Source organism: Phocoena sinus, chromosome 20 (assembly GCF_008692025.1).
Source record: "Phocoena sinus isolate mPhoSin1 chromosome 20, mPhoSin1.pri, whole genome shotgun sequence".
NCBI classification, from domain to species: domain Eukaryota; kingdom Metazoa; phylum Chordata; class Mammalia; order Artiodactyla; family Phocoenidae; genus Phocoena; species Phocoena sinus.
Genome location: NC_045782.1, coordinates 35,142,657 through 35,161,723, shown reverse-complemented (window position 1 = coordinate 35,161,723; position 19,067 = coordinate 35,142,657). Strand labels below are relative to the sequence as shown.

At 50.9% G+C, this 19,067-nt stretch overlaps 1 protein-coding gene across 4 annotated transcripts; it reads right to left on the bottom strand.

Moving 5' to 3' along the window:
- Positions 1–7,580: 7,580 nt before the first annotated feature.
- On the bottom strand, positions 7,581–18,597 carry PHB (prohibitin). 4 transcript variants are annotated; one of them, XM_032617545.1, is made up of 7 exons: positions 18,528–18,597; positions 17,207–17,321; positions 15,362–15,523; positions 12,623–12,765; positions 12,364–12,480; positions 10,070–10,165; positions 7,581–8,722 (listed from the first exon to the last, which is right to left on the bottom strand). In XM_032617545.1, exons 2-7 carry the CDS (start codon positions 17,292–17,294, stop codon positions 8,510–8,512), a joined length of 819 nt encoding a protein of 272 aa, XP_032473436.1. In that variant the 5' UTR covers positions 17,295–17,321; positions 18,528–18,597; the 3' UTR covers positions 7,581–8,509. The 4 variants fall into 4 exon arrangements, with proteins under 4 accessions (XP_032473436.1, XP_032473437.1, XP_032473438.1 ...); XM_032617546.1 differs by having other exon boundaries at positions 18,451–18,564; XM_032617547.1 differs by lacking the exon at positions 18,528–18,597 and adding an exon at positions 17,736–17,756.
- Positions 18,598–19,067: the final 470 nt, after the last annotated feature.

Sequence of the window (19,067 nt, the reverse complement as noted above, 5' to 3'; positions counted from 1 at the left end):
TCAAGCAATACCATCTCCCCACCCCAAAGATTATTTCCTGGGACCCTGGACACAACCCTTTTGCCTTGTAAGAAAACCTTGTGCAGAGATTGGACCCTTTGAAAAATGGGGCAGCCTTCATTGTGGTTTCGTTTGCAACAGCAAAACACACGAAAAACCACCAGCAAGTCATCCAAAAGCCGATTCGTGACGAAAAAACATGATAGATCCATACCGGGGGAAACGCTGTAGCCATTAAAAACAATGGGGTGGATTTGTTTGTGCTACTGTGGTGAGATGTCCAAGATATTTCAGTAAATGAAAGCAGCAAGATACAGAGCAGCGTGATCCCGTTTCTGCAAATAATGAACAGCAGAGGACATGTTCATATAGGCTTAGAGATATATGTGCTCCAGAATGCGTGACTTTTTTTTTTTTTTTTTTTTTTTTTTTTTTACTGGAAGGAAATTTAAGTAACCTAACAGCGGTTATTTTGGGGAGAGGAACTGTGAAAGAAAAGTGGTGGGAAGGCATTCAGTGTTCATTATGTATCTTCCTGTACCATTTGCATTTTAAAGTGATGTATATATGATATTGAGATAGATATACATATTTTAAAAATAGTACCTGTGGGCAATGGGATTATGGTCCATTCTGTTTAATTCTTTGTATTTCTCTGTATCATTTAAAATAAAAAATATCAAAGCAATAAGTATTATTTTTAAGCCAATTTAAAGAATCGGGCAGTATGCATTTGCAAGATGAAACAGGGTAGAGCTAGGATCATACATTCTCCAGGACAACTGACGGAGGAGATGGGGAAAGTGCTTTGCTTTAAGATCTGTACACATCAGTAACAGCGGAGCCATTTGACATTCCACTTTGTGGATTCCTTATGGCAAATGTTTGAGCTGTCTCTGGTTTCCTTTAACCACTCCCTTTCCCTGTGTCTTCCCCCATTTCATGGCCTCATCATTTAACTTTCTTTTTTTTTTGCGGTACGCGGGCCTCTCACTGTTGTGGCCTCTCCCGTTGCGGAGCACAGGCTCCAGACGCACAGGCTCAGTGGCCATGGCTCACGGGCCCAGCCGCTCCACGGCACGTGGGACCTTCCCGGACCGGGGCACGAACCCGTGTCCCCTGCATCGGCAGGCGGACTCTCAACCACTGCGCCACCAGGGAAGCCCTCATCATTTAACTTTTGACCTGAACCAAACAATAAGAAACAGAAATCTGAAGGGAGAAGAACATATACAATATGACTTCAATACACACGACCTGATCACCTGTCATTTGGACTAACCTGTATTTGCTTCTTTGTAAAGGACCTGTATCTGATTCATCTTCTAATCCCCTGAAGCATCTAGCCCAGGACTGCACACAGTAGGTGCTCAATAGTTGTTGGATGAATAAATGGAACAACTTGTGTACATGACACTTGTCCTTTTCAGGTCTGTTCATTCATAGAGTATCCACAAGGTGGAAGGTCAAACCACCCCTAAGCCTATCAGAATTGATTTTGCCCTTCCTCACGAGTGTTTGGGGAAGATGGAAGGAAACTCTTGGGGCCTCCGACGGAGAATGGGATGTCCCCTCCGTGTCTCACTAATTCATTAACAACTGTTGAGCTCCCCAAGCTGACCTCAGGCTGCCAAAGCCTCAGTATCCAGCACACTTGGAGCCTCCCTGGTTTCAGAAAGAGTTAAGCTGAGCTGGTGGCGATCTCCCACCTGGCAAAGAGAGGGGTAGCACCAGTTTGGCTGGTGGTTGGGGCAGGACACTTGGTATGTTTACAGCCACAGATGCCCAGGGGGTTTTGCATCAGGAAGTCGCCTGCAGACGGTCACCTCGATCTATTTACTTACCCTTAGAGCTGGTGCTAATGTCCTCCTGGTCCCTTCCCTAGGATATTTTTCTGAACGTCTTGTGCTTGTCAACACAGCCTGGCACCTGCAGCAGCAGGCAGGTTGCTGCCATCTGGTGGAGAAGAGAGGCCACAGCTTTGCCGGGCTGGGCCTGAAACAGACTTGAGAGATGGAAGGAACCTTTGAGAGCAGCTTCCATGACAGTGGATTTCAAACTTTTGTAGCTGTGGAGCCCTTCCTTTAAATGACAGCAGTGACAAAGGCCTTCCTGTAAAACTGCTCTGGCTGTAGCAGGGGAAACACTGGACCCGTTCCACACTCCCCCGAGCTCAGTTGGCAAACAGCTGATAGGGTGTTTACCCCCTCATTGTAAGGATGGGGAAACGGAGACCTGGAGATATGAAGGGACTTGCAGAAATTCTCTGTACCAGGCACACTTTGGAATCTGTGCAGCCAACCTGTACCCTCAACCTCAAATAAAGAAGGCCTGAACACAGCTTCCTGAGTGCTAGATCAAGCCACCTACCCCAAGACGTCCGGGCTCCTGGGAGGAGAAGCCTGGAACTCAGCTTCTACATCTTGTTTGAATCAAACCAGGGTTAGACCCATGATGGTCCCTATGCCCCCTTCTCAATAGCTATAGGCATGGAATCAGGGGCACGTAGACGCCCATTTCTACCTCAGAATTCCAAAGGAGTTTCCTGATCTCTGACATTAGGGAGAGGCAGGCAGCCCCTTAGAACACAAATAGGGACAGGAACGAGAATATTTTGAGCATCTCCTGTGGGCTGAGCCCTGTGCTGAGCATTTTCACAAGTCAACTCATTTATTCCTCAGCAACACTGCAACGTGGATATTCGTGTCTTTAGTTTTGATAAGAAAAAAAAGGATGATCGAAGCAGCTAAGTAATTTACCCAAGGTCTCCCAAGCTAGTAATTGGCAGAGTCAGAATCCAAACACAAATCTTTCTAATTCTAGAACCCATGTTCTTTCTACAAACTTAGTTGCCTTCTGGGGCGATAAATCTGGGATGCCCAGGCCAGGTCGGAGTTTCACAGTGTCAGCAAGGATGGCTGCAGTGCCCTGGAGGGAAGGGCCTTATGAAGGAGAAGGTGTTGTCTCTGCCTGCTATGGTCTAGCTGGGGATGGAAGTCTGCCTACGAAGAGAATGAAGACCCCTCATGCACAAGCCCACCTGTGAGTGCAAAGGATTTACAGGACAAGGGGACCCGGATATAGAATCCTGGAAGCTGAGAGATGGGATGAAAACAGTACTAGACAGAGTGTGGACACATGGATTCCACCCTTGGCCTTGCAACCGGCATCCTGTGGGACGCTGCGCAAGTCTCCTCCCCCTCCTCTCCCAAACGAAGGTGTTGTTCCTGAGGATCTGAAAGCCTGCTACTCAGTTCTGTGCTGTTGTGACTCCAGCGGGGGTGGAGTTAGATAGGAAAGGATCCCCAAAGGAAGTGAGTGAGGCGGGAGGGTTAAGGAAATGGCATTTCACACAGGGAGGATGGTGACGGCAAGCAAGGAAAAGAAGTCGTTGCTAGCCAGAGACGGCAAGCTCCTCTGTTCCTGAATGCTTGGTGGAGATTAGGGTTGGCACAATCTACAATGAGGAGCATCTGTGGGTTCTTTTGGGGTCTCTGACTGTTCAGGATAGACATGGCATTAACCAAGAGACTCCTCTACCCAGAGGCTCCCTTCCTTGGCCGTGGCTTGGGAAGTCCAGTCCAGCAGCAAGTCCTACCTGGAGAGCAGGGGAGTGGAAAAGAAGTGGGTCTACCCCAGGCCTGGAGATCCTCAGACCTCTGGGGGACCATTGGGTTCTTCCTGCCTAATTCCCATCTGTTTGCTACTCCCATTCCCACCCTCTGCCTAGCTCAGGACCATCTGCAGCCACGGAGACAGACGGTGTCAGGAGCCTGTGTGCCAGGGCCTCAATGTGACTTTGCTTCCCAGTTTACTGTAGCCTTGGACACAGTCAAGGACTTCGGCGACAATTACATTGTATCTGACTTAAAGCCCTCAGCCCCTCCTTGGTGCCTGGGACTTCCATATTCCAGGGTTCATCCCTTCTCCAAGGCTATCTAATGCCCTTAAGTCAGAGGTCAGCAAACGTTTCCTATAAAGGGACAGATAGTAAGTACTTTAGGCTTTGAGGGCCATATAATCTCCGTTGCAAGTATTCAAATCTGCTGCTATAGTGCAAACGGGCATAGACAGGTTCCAACAAAACTCTACTTATGAACACTGAAGGTTGAATTTCATATCATTTTCATGTCACAAAAGATGGGCATTTGGACATGAGCTCATGGACATGAGCGTGAAAATGCTCTCACGTCATGTCTTTTGATTGTTTTCCAACCATTTAAAAGTGTGAAAACCACTGTTAGCTCATGAGCTGTACAAAAACAAGCAGTGGGCTGCACGTGGCCTGCACGCCATAGTTTGCCAGCCTCTGACCTGAGTGTTTGCAGCTCATTCAGCCAAATTTAGATGGTCCAGGCCTGTCATTGATGGAAGGCTTTTCTGGCTGATCCTCATGGTTTGTCCTATCTTCCCCGGATGACAGCAGCTTTAAGTTCCTTCAAAGTAACCTTGCCCTTTCAGCTTTACTCTCTTTTCCAAAGTAGCTTGCTTGGAGGGAGCTGGAAATACACCCTCCTCCCTCTCCACCCAGTGTCCTGAGCAAAGTCATTTTCTTTCAACTATAAACTGGTTTCCCCAGGCCAGTACCTTTCCATTCTCTCTTCCAGCCATGTGCATCTGGGCCTTGTCAAACATCCCCGCCTCTACTGGCTGGGGCAGGCCTCTTCACTCCTTTTTTTGTTCAGTTCTCAACCCCAGTGCTGCCAGAGCTCCAGAGGTAATGTCTTTAGAAAAAAGGGAGGCCTTAAATGTAAGGAAAGGTGGGAAGAAGTCAGCCACAGGAGAAGGATTTTGAGTGGGGCCTGAGACAGAGAGGGACCGGGATTGAAAGAGGGAGGCGAGAGAGGAGAGGTGTTCCAGGCAGAAGCAGGAGAGGGTGAGCTGTGGGCAGGGGACAGCAAGGGGAGAGTCCGCACGTGGAGGCCACAGGAAGCGAGAGGGTGGTGAGGCTGGGAAATCGATCTGGGTAGGACCTTTGTGGGTGGGTCAGTCTGCTAGACCCTGAGCACCCTGCTTCAGAGCAGCTCGAGGCTACTTAACATAATGGCAGGGGAGGAGAATCAGGGGCCTCGACCCCCAGCACTCACCTCACTTCTAACTTCAGTCCTGTATGTCTGTTCCGTCATCTCTTCATCTGACAAACATTCAGTAACTCCCACCAAGAGCCGGCCATGTTTGACTTGGGAGAAAAGATCAGGCGGTGGTTGCGGGGGAGAAGAGGAAGAGGAAACGTTTAGAAAGGTGGCGAGCAGAGGGCCTCGAAGGCCAGGACAAGGAATTTGCACTTATTAACCGAGGGAGGAGTGGCTGCTGAAGATTTTTCAGGAGGAAGGGGATGAGATCTGCTTTAGGAAAGTTAAGCTTGGAGCAGTGTGCAAGATGGACAGGAGGCCTAGGAAAGGTGGGGACATCAATTCCAGTCTCCTGCGACTGTCTCACCCAGGTTATTTTCAGTCAAGGTGGGCTACTTTGCCCAGTCTTGGCAGAGGGCAAAGGTTGAGGGGAGGGCCTAACTGCTCTCGCCCTGCTGATTGCTGGACCACCAGGCGATTAGAATAGCATCTGCTACACGGCAGACTTTGACAGTATTCCATCGTCTCTCCCTGTCTTTCAAATCGACCCACGTGGGGATGACACAGCTCCTCCCCCTTCAGTCCACACGGGCAGAACTTGTGTAAAATGCAGCAGTAAGGAAAAATGCTGAGACTTCGAGGGTCCCACCCCGCCCCTGCCCTCCATCCAGGGCCCATTGCCTTCCTAGTCCGGGACCCTCGGGGCCTGAACAAGGGAACTATTCAGTCTGACCAAAGGAGAGACACTCCCTGCTTGGCCCCCTCCCTGGCCAGGACAGGACACGGCTTTTGATCCAGGGCCCAGAGGATCCGGAGCTGATAAAAGCTAATTGTGGCAGTTTCTAGAGAAACCCAGAGGCCATGGTGGGGGGGGGGGGGGACTCCGGGGCTAAGCAGCCAGTTAACAGCCCTTGAACATTTGTGAAAAGAATTACTTGGCGGAAGTCAAGGCAGGATGAGGCCCCTGGTCTGCCACTGGCACTGTCTGTGGCAGGGAGGCTACAGGCAAAACCAGCAGGAACTGGCTGGCCTGACACCGAGGGGCTGACCTGGAGGCAGAAGGAACCCAGAAGCTGGGGACGGCTCCCCTCACACACCTGGGTGGGAAACCCAATCTCCTGCCATATGCAAGAAACAAACTGCTCTTTTAGAAAGGGCCTGGGGAAGAGAGGAGCCTCCTGCCCCGCGCCCCAAGGGCGTCCAGAGCAATAAACAGAGGAGAGGAGGAAGGCCGCTGAGTGGAAGCGGGTCTGGAATCTATTTAGCAGTCATGCTCTTTCTGCTCCGGTCTTTCACGCGTTTTGTGAGTCCAGGCACCTCACCGCTCGCAGGTCTCACTGCTCTTACAGCACAAGACACAAGTGGGAAGAGCTAACCTGAGATAACTGATGCCAGGGAGGTGGTGAGGAGATGGGCTGGATGAGGCTCGCCCAGCAGCAAACAGAACAGGTGGGAAAGGACGAGATCCCTGGGGAGAGGGCCTGGGAGGGGAGCGCGGTGCCGGGAGAACTCAGTCCCCAGCCCACCCGAAATCTGGGCACCCGTCCCATTTCCCAGCTGACAGCTGGCCCTATCACTCTGGGAGAGGAAATGCAGAATCCAGGTCAGAGACCAGCCTGCAGAGTCCTCTTAAGAGACCATTCTGGGCTTCCCTGGTGGCGCAGTGGTTGAGAGTCTGCCTGCCGATGCAGGGGACACGGGTTCGTGTCCCGGTCCGGGAAGATCCCGCATGCCGTGGAGCGGCTGGGCCCGTGAGCCATGGCCGCTGAGCCTGCGCGTCCGGAGACTGTGCTCCGCAACGGGAGAGTCCACAGCGGTGAGAGGCCCGCATAGCGCTTAAAAAAAAAAAAAAAAAAAAGAGACCATTCTCCTTGGCCAGGTGGTGAGCTGGGGATTAAACTGAGAGCAGAGGTTGACGCAGTCAGTGTGAGTGCTCACTGCACGTCATTTCCATTTTATTCCTAAAAGGATTGAGATGGGTGACTGGCACGGCCCATTTCTCAATTGTAGGTCCGCTTTCCCTCCCCACCACTCAGAGTCCATAAACCTGGCCCCCCTTCAAAGGCCAAGGCCTTTCTTCATCAAAGCGAAGCGGAATAAGCAATACAAGCCCGCAACAGGCAGGGCCCCCGGAGCCACCCCGCGTATGTAAGTCAAACCGGAGCGTGCCGAGGGCTTGGCACACGTGCCTTTTGTCAACCCCTCATTTAGGGGGTGGGCCTACCACTTTCCAGTTGGCCCCAAAAGCCACGGGGGAAGTTAACCTCCACCACCCCTCACTTCCTAAGAACCCACGTAACAACAAACCTCACTTGACACTGATTCATTGCAGGCTGGGATGGATCTGGAACACGGCACAAAGTGTTTTCTGAAACCAAAGCATTTTCTGCCCTGCTGGAGGTTCTGTCCTAGCTGGCGATACAAACGTGCACACAAAAACTGCTAGAATGCTCTGTTCTGATCCCACGGCTCTCCCCCCGCCCCCCACAAAAACCCGTAAGACTGAGCTGGAAGGTCTGGGCGTCATTTATTGACAGCAGTTTACACACATTTGCTTTCTTCCCGTGGCTGTTCCCTTCAAGGCGCAGGCACAGAGCCCTCTAGAGAGGGCAGTCTCTGAACAAGGGAAGCAGGAACTCAGGATGCACACGTCTCTGGCAGGCCCATGTAGCCCCGGCCGGATGCAATCCTTCAAGCTGGAAATCCGCCGGGTATTTGAGACACCAAGGTGGGAGGTGGAGAGGGAGGCCAGAGGATTCACATCTTGGTCCAGGCCTGCTTTCTCATTATCCAAGTCCATTCCAGCTTTAGGACCCTGGGGTGGGGGTAGGGCAGCAAATCAGCCCACCCACCTTCACAGGGGCAGATTCTTCAATCCGAGCTTCCGCTGGCCCCGCAGCTAAAGAGAATCGGCCTATGGTAAGAGACAGAGCGCTTCCTCTCTGACCCTCCCCAGCACCTCTCCTCAGCTGGGTATGTGAAGGAACCACTGGAGAAAACCGAGGCCGGTGTTCGGTGTTGTTCAGCTGCGCATGCCGTCTTCCTCAAATCATGAATAAAAGATAGGTTGGAGGCTACCAGTCTACTCAGGCCGCCCACTGACTCCCAGCTCATCACACACATGGTCCTGCCTGTCTTCTGCCCACTGCCAGTGCCTAGGCTGGAGCGCCAGCAGGCCCCACAGACGGGAGCCAAGCTGGTCTGTGTAGGCACTTGGCAACTCTGGGTAGGGAGGCGGATAAAAAAAGGGGATGGAAATGAGAAGAGTGAAAGAGCTTCACCTGATCAAGTAATTAGAGATCCGAAGTGATTTTACTTTTATTTCCTTCACTTTAAGCCAATCATGAAGTTTCACAGTGATTTCTGGGGCGGGAGAAGGAAGGTGGTGGTGAGCATCATGGGGGCTGTGGTCCAGATGGCCCCAGGAGGTGCGGGTCTCACTGGGGCAGCTGGAGGAGCACCGACTGCCCAGTGGGCAGGTAGGTGATGTTCCGGGAGCGCGACAGCTGGTACGCGATGTCCTCCGCCGCCTCCAGCTTGCGCAGCTCGATCAGGCCGTCGCCCGCAGTGGTGAGCGAGTTGGCGATCAGCTCTGCTGCCTTGGAGTCGCCCTCCGCAGAGATGATGGCTGCCTTCTTCTGTTGCTCAGCCTACGGGGGTGCAAGCAGGGAGACCAAGATCACATCTTGGGGTGCTGGATGGCGGCTACGGCCTCAAAAGGACCACGTTAGGCATCCTCACCGGGTCCCGAAGGAACCCTGGGACTTTACCTCCCCCTCCAGACAGGGTCAACAAGCACTGTCCACCCAACCCTCCTCTCTCCTGTCTTGCCACTGTAGGGACACATTTCTGTTGGCTATATAAATAGCTGTCTTATTTAAAAGTCCTCAATAATATTAATAGCAACCCAGTCCAGCCACATACTCCAAGGCAGGAGGACTCCAGGCCAAGGAAAGCAGGAGAGAAAGAAAGATGGAATTAATCCTCATCTTTCCCTCCAGCCCCAAGTCAAAGCGACTTTCATCAAAACCAGTGCAGCTAAGCAGGAGCGGCAGGCACGGGACGCTCCCTGAAGTCGCTCTTGGGCTAAACTAGTTCCCGACCAGGAACTCGGGCACGCAGAACGAGGCCTCCTGGCTTCCCCTACCCTTACCAACAGGAGGGCGTCTATCTGCAATGCATGACCTTCAGAAGCACGGGAGGAGAACACAGTGTGGAGCCTGTCTGAGATGAACAGACAGCTGTTCAGCTGAGGTTCTGGGACTGTCCACTCAACAAATATTTATTGATACCTAGAATCTAACCCAGGCATGGTTTGGGACATGTTCTAGGGGCTGGAAAGAGGCAGAAAAAAGTGGAAAAAGAAAAAATAAGGCTCCATCCACATGGAGTTTATATTCTGTAAAGTTAAATGTCTACCCATATACCTCTCTTTTGGCTGATTCTAAGGACTAAGGTGTCCTGGATTAGGAATAAAAATCCAAGAGAATTAGTGGTGGGGAGAAGGGAATATATGAAATAAATACACCTTTGCAAAGACCGAAAGACCAGGCCCTACGCAACTGTACTGCGTCCCAGCACTCTGACACATCTGGGTGGATTTAGTGCTTGAAAGAAATCCAGTGATGACAGTGTACCTGGTGCAACGTTTGATCCCTTTTGCTGTCAGCTTTCACTATGTAACCACAGTTAAAAATGACCTCTCAGTGAAGCTGAAAATATTCCAGAAGAAACATTTTTATTTGTGGGAGACTGTTTTTGATCATAGGGACGTGGAAAAAAAATTACCCTTCAGTGATTTAAGAACATAACTTCACATATCCCTGACTAGACCCCGAAGACTCTGGAACCAATTGCAGGAGTACAGTCCCTTCGATCCCCTTCCGATGATCCCGGAAGAGATGACAGATGATGAATTTCCAGGCCACCCAGCAAACAGGGAGGCTGAGCAAAGGAGAAAGGGGAGAGAGGCTCCTGCCATCTGGTTGAGTGCTCACCTTTTCCACCACAAATCTGGCCCTCTCTGCTTCCTGCTGAGCCACCTGTTTGGCTTCCACCGCTTCTGTGAACTCCTTCCCAAAGGTCAGATGCGTCTAAGGGGAGAGAGTGAGCACGAGATGAGGCAGAGTAATGGCTTCGACAGCGCTGCTGCAGGGCCCGCACGGCCGCTGGAGGAAGAGGCCACGAATGGCTCTAGCAGCTGGAGATAATGTGAGGTCAGAACGCCCTTCCACCTCCACATCCGTGCCCAAACTGAGTTCACACCCCAGAATCCTCGGCTGCCCAAAGTGCTCCTGTACCTCATTCTGGCACCCTCAGGTAGAACACAGCCCACGGGCACCAGAAGGTATCTACTCGATTGACCACCTCCCTAGGGGAGGAGACCTGTGGGTCCCAGGACCCCCACCACTGACTAGTGCTCTTCCAAGGTCCTTTGATGGCCTGCTTGAAGCCCCCAGAGAAGCCAGATGGAAAACTGAGCCCCTGAGAGTGAGGGATGCAGCTGGTTCTCAGGGATTCAAGAGTGTGCTGCTCTCTGCTTATGACTTAACCAGTCCACTGCTTTCTCACAGCATCTCCACCACAAAACAGGAAGAGGACTAGAGAGACGATTTCCAAACCATGATTTTGCAAATCATGGTTTTCCCTATGTGTGAGTGCTTCTGATAAAGGGTTGAAAAGAAAGAGAAGGCAGGTAGAGGTATTGCTTCGGGTGAAGGTTTAGAATTCTGATTATGCATCGGTCTTCCCTAACAACACGAGTGACCGAGACTTCGCTGAAGTGATGTATCTGTGATGACAGCACAAACAACGGAAACAGATCTCAGCACTACTAATGCCTAGTCTAATTTATCTATATTTTTTATTAAAAGGGAAGAATAAAGGGGATAACAGCATTGGTTTTGCTACCAAATTCTACTTGTTTCATTTCCTCCACTACCCTCCCAACCTCTGCTTTAAAAAAAGAAAATAAGCGGCTCAAAACTTCTCCTGAAGAGTAAATCCCAGTCCAATGTCTTCCAGAATTTTTAACACTCCTAACTCTTAAACTGCAGCTGTTCTAGCTCGCCTGCTCCATTTCTGGACTCTTGTTCAAAGTTTGGGAAAGAAAATACAATCCTGAGCAATGAAAAAGAAATGCGTAATTAAGGAATAAAACTTCTTTCTAAAAGGGCCAGCTGAGGGCAGCAAATTCCCCATGAAACCTAATTTTCTTCTCACACCTCTTAGATATGGTTTCTTGTGGTCAACCCCCATTTCCCCAGAATGGAGTATGTGGTCAAAGTCTAGCAAAATGCCAAGCTTCTCCTTAGGCTTTTACTTAGTGTGTTCTCACTCACGGCCACAGTGTTTAACACTAAGTGGGAGAGCCTGAGGAACCACTCTGGTCCAAGGAGCCAAATGGCTGCAGCCTGGCGTCTTGCCAGTAGAGGGAGCCCACGAGCCCTTCCACGGCTGGAAGGCAGTTGCGGCAAGTGGAGCAGTGCCCTGGGGTGGGCGCAGGGTATGTAGAGTGTTACTGTTTAAACAGCTGCACAGATGCTGAGGGGGAAGCTGTGCCTTTCCCCAGCGATGCACAGGAGAACGGAATGGGAAACACTCTACCTCACTACCCGAACAAATCACTCCAAATGATTTTCTCCAGAGAATCAGAAACACGACCCCTTCCCCTCACCCTCCTCGATCTGAAACGCTATCCTGCCTGTATTGCTTTCTGTCTGCACTGCGGCATTCAGTGTCATATAAATACACAGACCACACAGTCTCAAGAGGATAGCTTATGCCTCAGAGATGCCCCCTGCCTCCCATACCAGGCTTTGGGAAACAGAACCATTCATTTACACTCTATCACCTTTCATGGGGAGGTCCCAGAGCTCACCTGACTGCGCTTTAGACCCTAGGTGTTAGGAAATTCCTCGGGGTCAGGCTGGGAGGTCTGTGCTAGGGAGAAAGACTATCCCAGCTGTTCTCTAGTCTCTACCCAGCAGTTTCTGCCTGTGTCCAACAGGGTGAGCAGGACATCACTTCCTGGGGAGCTCGGGGGAACATTCGGTTTGGGGAAGGTGAAAAATCTAGTGGTCAGGGCCAAAAGTTAAAAGAAAAATGTCTGTGGCACAGGGGAGGTAAAAGAACCTTCTTCTGAAAACAAACCCGAGGAGACTGCCACATGCCACCAAGAAGGTTCCATGTTTTCAAGCCTTCATTGAGGAAAGTGGAAGGTAGGACCTCACAGCGTCTACCCAGATATGGAACCAGGCACCCTCCCCTGCAGGCACCCCAAGACCCTTACCAAGGATACGTCATCCAGGATGAGCCCAAAGGTTGCTGCTCGCTCCGTGAGGTCATCGCTCACCTGTCTGGAGACCAGCTCTCTCTGGGTGATCAGTTCCCCAGCATCAAAGCGAGCCTGGTTCCAAGGGAGGGCAGAGGAGCCGGTCAGGATAATGAGGAAGCAGAGTCCCAACCAGTCACCGCCAAGCTCTTCCTGCCACCTAGCGATCTCCTGGGGGCTGGGCTTGAGGCTCGAGGCTGAGGCCCTGTTCACTCACCACCACGGACTTGAGGATCTCGGTGGTGATGGACGGCAGCACGCGCTCGTCGTAGTCCTCTCCGATGCTGGTGAAGATGCGGGGGAGCTGGCTAGCAACCGGCCGGAAGAGGATGCGCAAGGTGATGTTGACATTCTGTAAATCTTAGGGTAGGGGAGAAGTGCTGGAGTTAAAAGTAAAAACCAAAGTGGCCTTCTATGACCTCTCCTACCCCAAATTTGCTATAATTTATAAGTAAAGTTGCCGATTATCAGATCCTAGAGGGTGAGGCGCACCTGTGCGTGGTCTCCTTGGTAGAGAACCCAGCACAGCATCAGCGTTAAAAACTTCTCCAAGGATTCTGGTGATGACAGCTTTTCAGTGTGTCCTGAATGCCCTCTGATATAAGTAAATTCAGATTGTACATCTAACAGTTGCCATGGATATGCCTGGAACACTGAATATTTTAAGAAAACAGATAGGCCAATGCCAAGAATTCTAGGGTAAGTCCTCTCCAAGGCCCAGTGAATGTGGCCCAAGGTAGGAGTGTGCCTCAGAGAGGTGACCGTGGGTCCAGCAGACTAGCAGTCTAAGTCCTGGCTGCAGCCTCAACTCTGCTGTTTACTAATTATGCGGGATCACTAAGCCTTAGCCTATCTCAGCTTATTTCCTCACATGTAAGAATGGGGATGATTTCATCTGCCTCCCAGGCATGTTGGGAGAAACCGAAGGAGGAAACAGATATAAAGGCACTCTGTCAAATGCGCAACAGATGTAAGGGGTTATCAGACTCATCTAGAGGCCGTTTCTCATTACTTGGCAGAGTCAAAGGACCCAGGGAGGGAATTACAACTTCCCCTGACAATGCAGTCCTACTTGGAGCTAAGGCACTGTCACGGCCTGCTTGCAGTCAGTCATCAACCATATGGACCAAACGCCCATGACATGAGTTCTGAACCAGGCACCAGAGTGGGAAATGGTTATACACCGTCCCTGATCTCTGCAAGTTCCTATCAAGTTTTGAAGATAGGTGTATAATGTGTCCTTAGAACAACTGCAAAACGGTAGAGAAAGAAATCCCAAAAAGGAGGAAAGTTCAGAACTAGGCCTTTAAGTTAAAATATGATGTTTCTTGATTAACCCCACTCCACCGCTGATTTCCTCTGATGTAGCAGGCAGGCCAGACCCTTTACAGGAGGCTCCTCCTCTCTCTGGCCAGGAGCGACAGGACAGATCAGTCAACACGACTGTACCCTTTCCCCTCCTCTGCCCGACGCACTTCTCATCCTAAGTGCCAGTGCAGACGCACGTTCCTCACGGGAGCTCTCTTCTCGGCGTCCCCTCCATGCTGTGGTCCCCGCGCCCCACTCTAGTGCCTGTCCACATGGCTATCTCCCTAGCCAGGCCAAGCTCCTCAAGGCTCCCGCTCTAGTCAACTTTGAACTACCCCACCCTCTGACCCAGCGCAAAGCCTGCCACTATGACAGAAAGCAAACATCTGCTGAGGGACAGCAACACCCATGCAACCCTCTCCTCCTGCTGCACAGAAACGTCACGGCCAAGACAGCACCTGCCGTTCCATCTACTGCCTGTGCACCTCTATGTGCACGAGGGGGGGAGAACCATGACAGCCATTCATTTTAGGCTCCAACTGGGAAGCCAGTGGCGTGTCAGACCAGATTGCTCTCAGGGATGTGGGCCTTGGCCTGTGAGAGAACAATGTGAGGGCAGCACTGCTGGAAACAGAGGCCTTGGAAAGCAAGGCAAAGGGTAAGTCAGCTGTGAAGGCAAACAGAACAGCTGGAGATCCGTTTACAGTCACCCTGGGAAACAAGAACTGATGGGAAGGGTCAACCGAGGGAGCAAAGGCACACTTAGATTTCTTTAAAATTGAATTGCTATGTAACTCTTGAAATATATCTTTGTTCATTTCTCTAAATTTGTACAACTGTGTGCGTATTTTAAGTATATAGGCATACCTCACTTTCTTGAGCTTCACAGACACTGCATTTTTTTACAAATTGAAGGTTTGGGGCAACCCTGTGTCAAACAAGTCTATCGGCACCATTTTTCCAACAGCACCCGCTCACTTCACGTCTCTGTCACATCTTGGTAATTCCTGCAATATTTCAAACTTTCCCGATATTATTATATTTGTTATGGTGATCTGATGATGGTTGGCATTTTTTAGCCATAAGGTATTTTTTTTTTTTTTTTTTTTTTTTTTATGCGTTACGCGGGCCTCTCACTGTTGTGGCCTCTCCCGTTGCGGAGGACAGGCTCCGGACGCGCAGGCCCAGTGGCCATGGCTCACGGGCCCAGCCGCTCCGCGGCATGCGGGACCCTCCCAGACCGGGGCACGAACCCGTGTCCCCTGCATCGGCAGGCGGACTCTCAACCACTGCGCCACCAGGGAAGCCCCATAAGGTATTTTTTAATTAAGGTATTGTATATACATTGTTTCTTTAGAGAGAAAGCTATTGCACCCGTAACAGGCTACAGTATGGGGTGAACTCTATGCGCTGGGAAACCAAAATATTCGTGACTCGCTCCATCACAATATGTGCTTTGCTGCGGTGGTCTGGAACCGAACTCACAACATCTCTGAGGTACGCCTGTATATTTCTTTCTCTGTAGCCACATAAAACTCTTCACGGAAAATATGCCAGGAATTCGTACTACGAGAAGTTCAACCCGTTCGGGATCCCACAGCAGCCCTTCCACACTCTCTACTTTACCTGACCCACAGACAAGACTCACCTTTGCTACCAGTGATTACTGGCACGTTACGTGGTCGAGAGCGGCAGTCAAAGATAATTGGTTTCTGTACCCAAGGGATGAGGAAGTGAGTCCCTTCCCCTACGACAATGTCCTGCACTCCACGGAACCGGTCAAAGATGACAGCTCTGTGCCCAGCATCCACTAGGAATGAAGAATAATGATGGGTCAGAAAAATCCCCTCACCCTTTAACCAAAAGGATCATGGTTTTGAAAGATCCCTGGTGCCTTCCATTCATTTATTAAGTCTCCCCTCTCCTGCTCTTTCTTCCTACACTTCTGGTCTCTAGAGGCCTCTAAACAGCTATAAAACTAAGCAATCATTTCCCATCCCACATGTCCTCCCAAGGACTTCGGTAATAGGATCTATTCCTCAGCATCCTTTCTCCTTGAAACAACTGGCTGCTGACTTTCTGATTAACCACCTCCCAAAACTTCTTTCTAAAACTCACCAGTCTTCACTGTTACCACAGTCCATCCTGGTTCCAATTTAACTCAGTGTTTCCGGAAGCAGCATCCTCCCTATGGTGATCCTAAAATTTGGAAGGCCCCACTTTTTCTTTCCAATAGATTGGTTTCTCTAAGGTCTGAAGGGGTTATAGAGCTGTCTTGCTGATTCAGAAAGAAATTAGTAATGGTGACTACTGTTTAGCTATGCAGGGGTGGCCAAAAAGATCAGAGTATAAAGCTGCACCATAGAAGGAGAGCAGGCTTTTCTTTCTTTCTTTTTAAATAAATTTATTTATTTTATTTATTTTATTTTTGGCTGCGTTGGGTCTTCGCCGTGCGCGGGCTTTCTCTAGTTGTGGTGAGCGGGGGCTACTCTTCGTTGTGGTGCACGGGCTTCTCTTGTGGAGCACAGGCTCTAGGCGCGCGGGCTTCATTAGTTGTGGCACACGGGCTCAGTAATTGTGGTTCACGGGCTCTAGAGCACAGGCTCAGTAGTTGTGGCACATGGGCTTAGTTGCTCCACAGCATGTGGGATCTTCCTGGGCCAGGGATAGAACCCGTGACTCCTGCATTGGCAGGCAGATTCTTAACCACTGTGCCACCAGGGCAGCCCAAGAGCAGGCTTTTCTGACCAGCTGCTTTCTGTCTCTGCCTTTTTGGACATTACAGTTGGCCCAAACACCTTCACTCTGAAAGTAATCCTCCTCTTGTCAGGGTCACACATGAGGTGGGTCGATCTACTGCTACTTTCCAACAGTGAAAGCTAGAGAATATCAGAGGCGGAGGGGGTCTTAGACATAAAGCAGTTCGATCCTGTGGCTTGACCAATGAGAAAGCTGAGGCCTGCGGAGCGGAAAATGACTTGCCTAAGGTCACAAAGAAAAGTGGAAAAGCCAGCTTAAACACCCAGCACACTGTTAAAAGCTGGGCAGTGCATCTCAAAGATATTTTCTCTGGAAAGACTCAACCACACCAGAGCAAAGCTGCTACTCAGGACAAGGTCACCGAAGGGCTAAAACCCTTGCTGAGTTATTCCACACACAGGCAGAAGAGAACCAACGAGCTCTCCATTTCAGCTGGCCAGCGAAATCCTGGCACTCTGCTGCAGCTGCTCTTTAAATTCACAGGAGCAGGTGGAAACGTCCAACTGGGCTGGGAGGCTCTTGGTGAATAAAGGCTCTGAGAGAACCTATGGCTACAAGGACAGAGACCCTGATGACAATGCAACCATGTGGTGCAGGACGGCAGTAGGTGAGCCCTCTTGGTCACAAACACATTCACGGACAGCGGCTGCCAACAGGAGTGTCACACAGGCTATGAAGACTGAGAGAAGTCCTCTGGCAAAGGGCAGTGACCCACCACCCCTCAGTGCCTCACCATTATACAAGGCAGAGTTCACCACGCCTCCTGCAACGGCTAAGGCCAGGCCAAACTTGCCAATGGACTCAAACACTTTGGCAGCCATGTCTCCTTCTGCTGGGCCTGCTCACACCTAAGTGGGTAAAAACAAAACAATTCAATCCCAGAATCCTCAGAGTAAAGCCCTCTCTGAGGCATCACATGTACCTGTCGAGTTGGCCATTTCTACCCGCCCCCTCCCGAGAGCTCTAAATTATCGACTGAAGGACATTTCATAAATAACACTGCAGCTTGGATAAGTGTATACTCAATTCCTCTGCGCTTCTTTCTTCTTTCTCTACTACTTAAGAGAAAGGGTCTGGGGTCCTCGGTTCAAAATGGGAAGGAGGCATGGGCTTGATACCCATAGAGAACTTAGCCCCACACCAAACACCCTCCCATTTCCTGGACAGTCAGGCCCCAGGAGAGAGGCTGCGTGGCTGGTTCTGTGCAATTCTGGTTCAGAAAAGAATGTGATTCCAAGAACAAAATAACAATAATAGCTGACCTTTATACTAGGTAGTCTTCTAACAGCAATTTCCATATTTAATCCTCACACCAACCCGTATGAAGTAGATAACTACAGATGAGGAAACTGAGGCACACAGAAGTGTTAAGTTACACCAGGAGCCTAAGATCACGCAGCTATGAGGAGGGCTACCAGGATTAGAACCTAGAGGTCCAATTCTAGAAGGCACATCTTAACTCCTCACCACGTGGCTTCTCAACATCAGGCGTTAAGAATGACCTGTTATTATAGAAGCAGGCGCTACATGACGTTCTGGGGTCAACATATCCCGAGAACCAATCGGGCCAGAAAGGCCCTAAACAGCTGCACCCCGAGGGAGAGCCCGGGAACGAGTGGGGGTAGGGGGGCTGAGGCGGGGTGGGCGCGAGCACGGCTGACCTCACTAGAATCTACTCCAGCACTTAACTTTGTCTCACTCCGCCCCATTGCCGTCGTCCACTTCAGCCTCCCTACCTCCTCCCCAGACCTCAACGTCTCTACCTTCATCTCTCCCCGTGCACTTAAATCTTTCCTGAGACCAGGATGCCCAGTCCCGACCCCTCAGCTTTTCCATTCCTAACAGCTTCTAGATTATTCCTCACTCTGGCCCCATACACACCTACCTCACTCTACGCAACCCCTGGCTCCTCCCGTGCTCACCCCCTTTCCCCTCCGACACGAGGCGGACCCACGCATGGACCCCGCCCGCCCAAACCTGGGGCTAATGGGAGTGCAGAGGGGGACTGCGGAGACGCCCGGACGCGGGCCGTAGCGACTCCTCTCCATTCTCACCTGCTCCCACTCTGACCTCCACATGAATTCCCCAGACAAACATATTGCGCGTGCGCCGGGCAGCTCCCCCTCTTCCCCGCCTTCCTTCCAAGATCCGTGCCTCCGATTGGTAGGGACGAGCGCTGTGCATTCTGGGAAGGGTGGCTTGCAGCCTTACCCTAGTTCCCGGGCTCTTCGCTGAAGAACTACAATTTCCAAAAAGCCATGCAGCGGCTGGCCCGCACTGAAAAACCTTTCTCTTTGGTGGTACTAAAGGCCCAGAGGTTGCCGCAAAGCCTTTTGGGTGCTGTAGTTTCTTGAGGGATAAATGCACGTGCCTGTCCTGAACAGATTTGGAGCCTGCGAGAAGGTGGGCGCTAAGGCCCTCGCAAGGAGAGGCTGGGCCTGCTGGCTGGTGGCAGAGAAGGGCAAGGGCAAGTTTAGGACTGATGAAAGAGGGCGGGTGAGCATGCTGCAGAAAGTCGTGGTGAAGTAACTGGTGGGCTGAGAGATTGAAGGGCTGGCTTCTTTCCAAAGACCTATCTAGAAGCGACCTGAGTT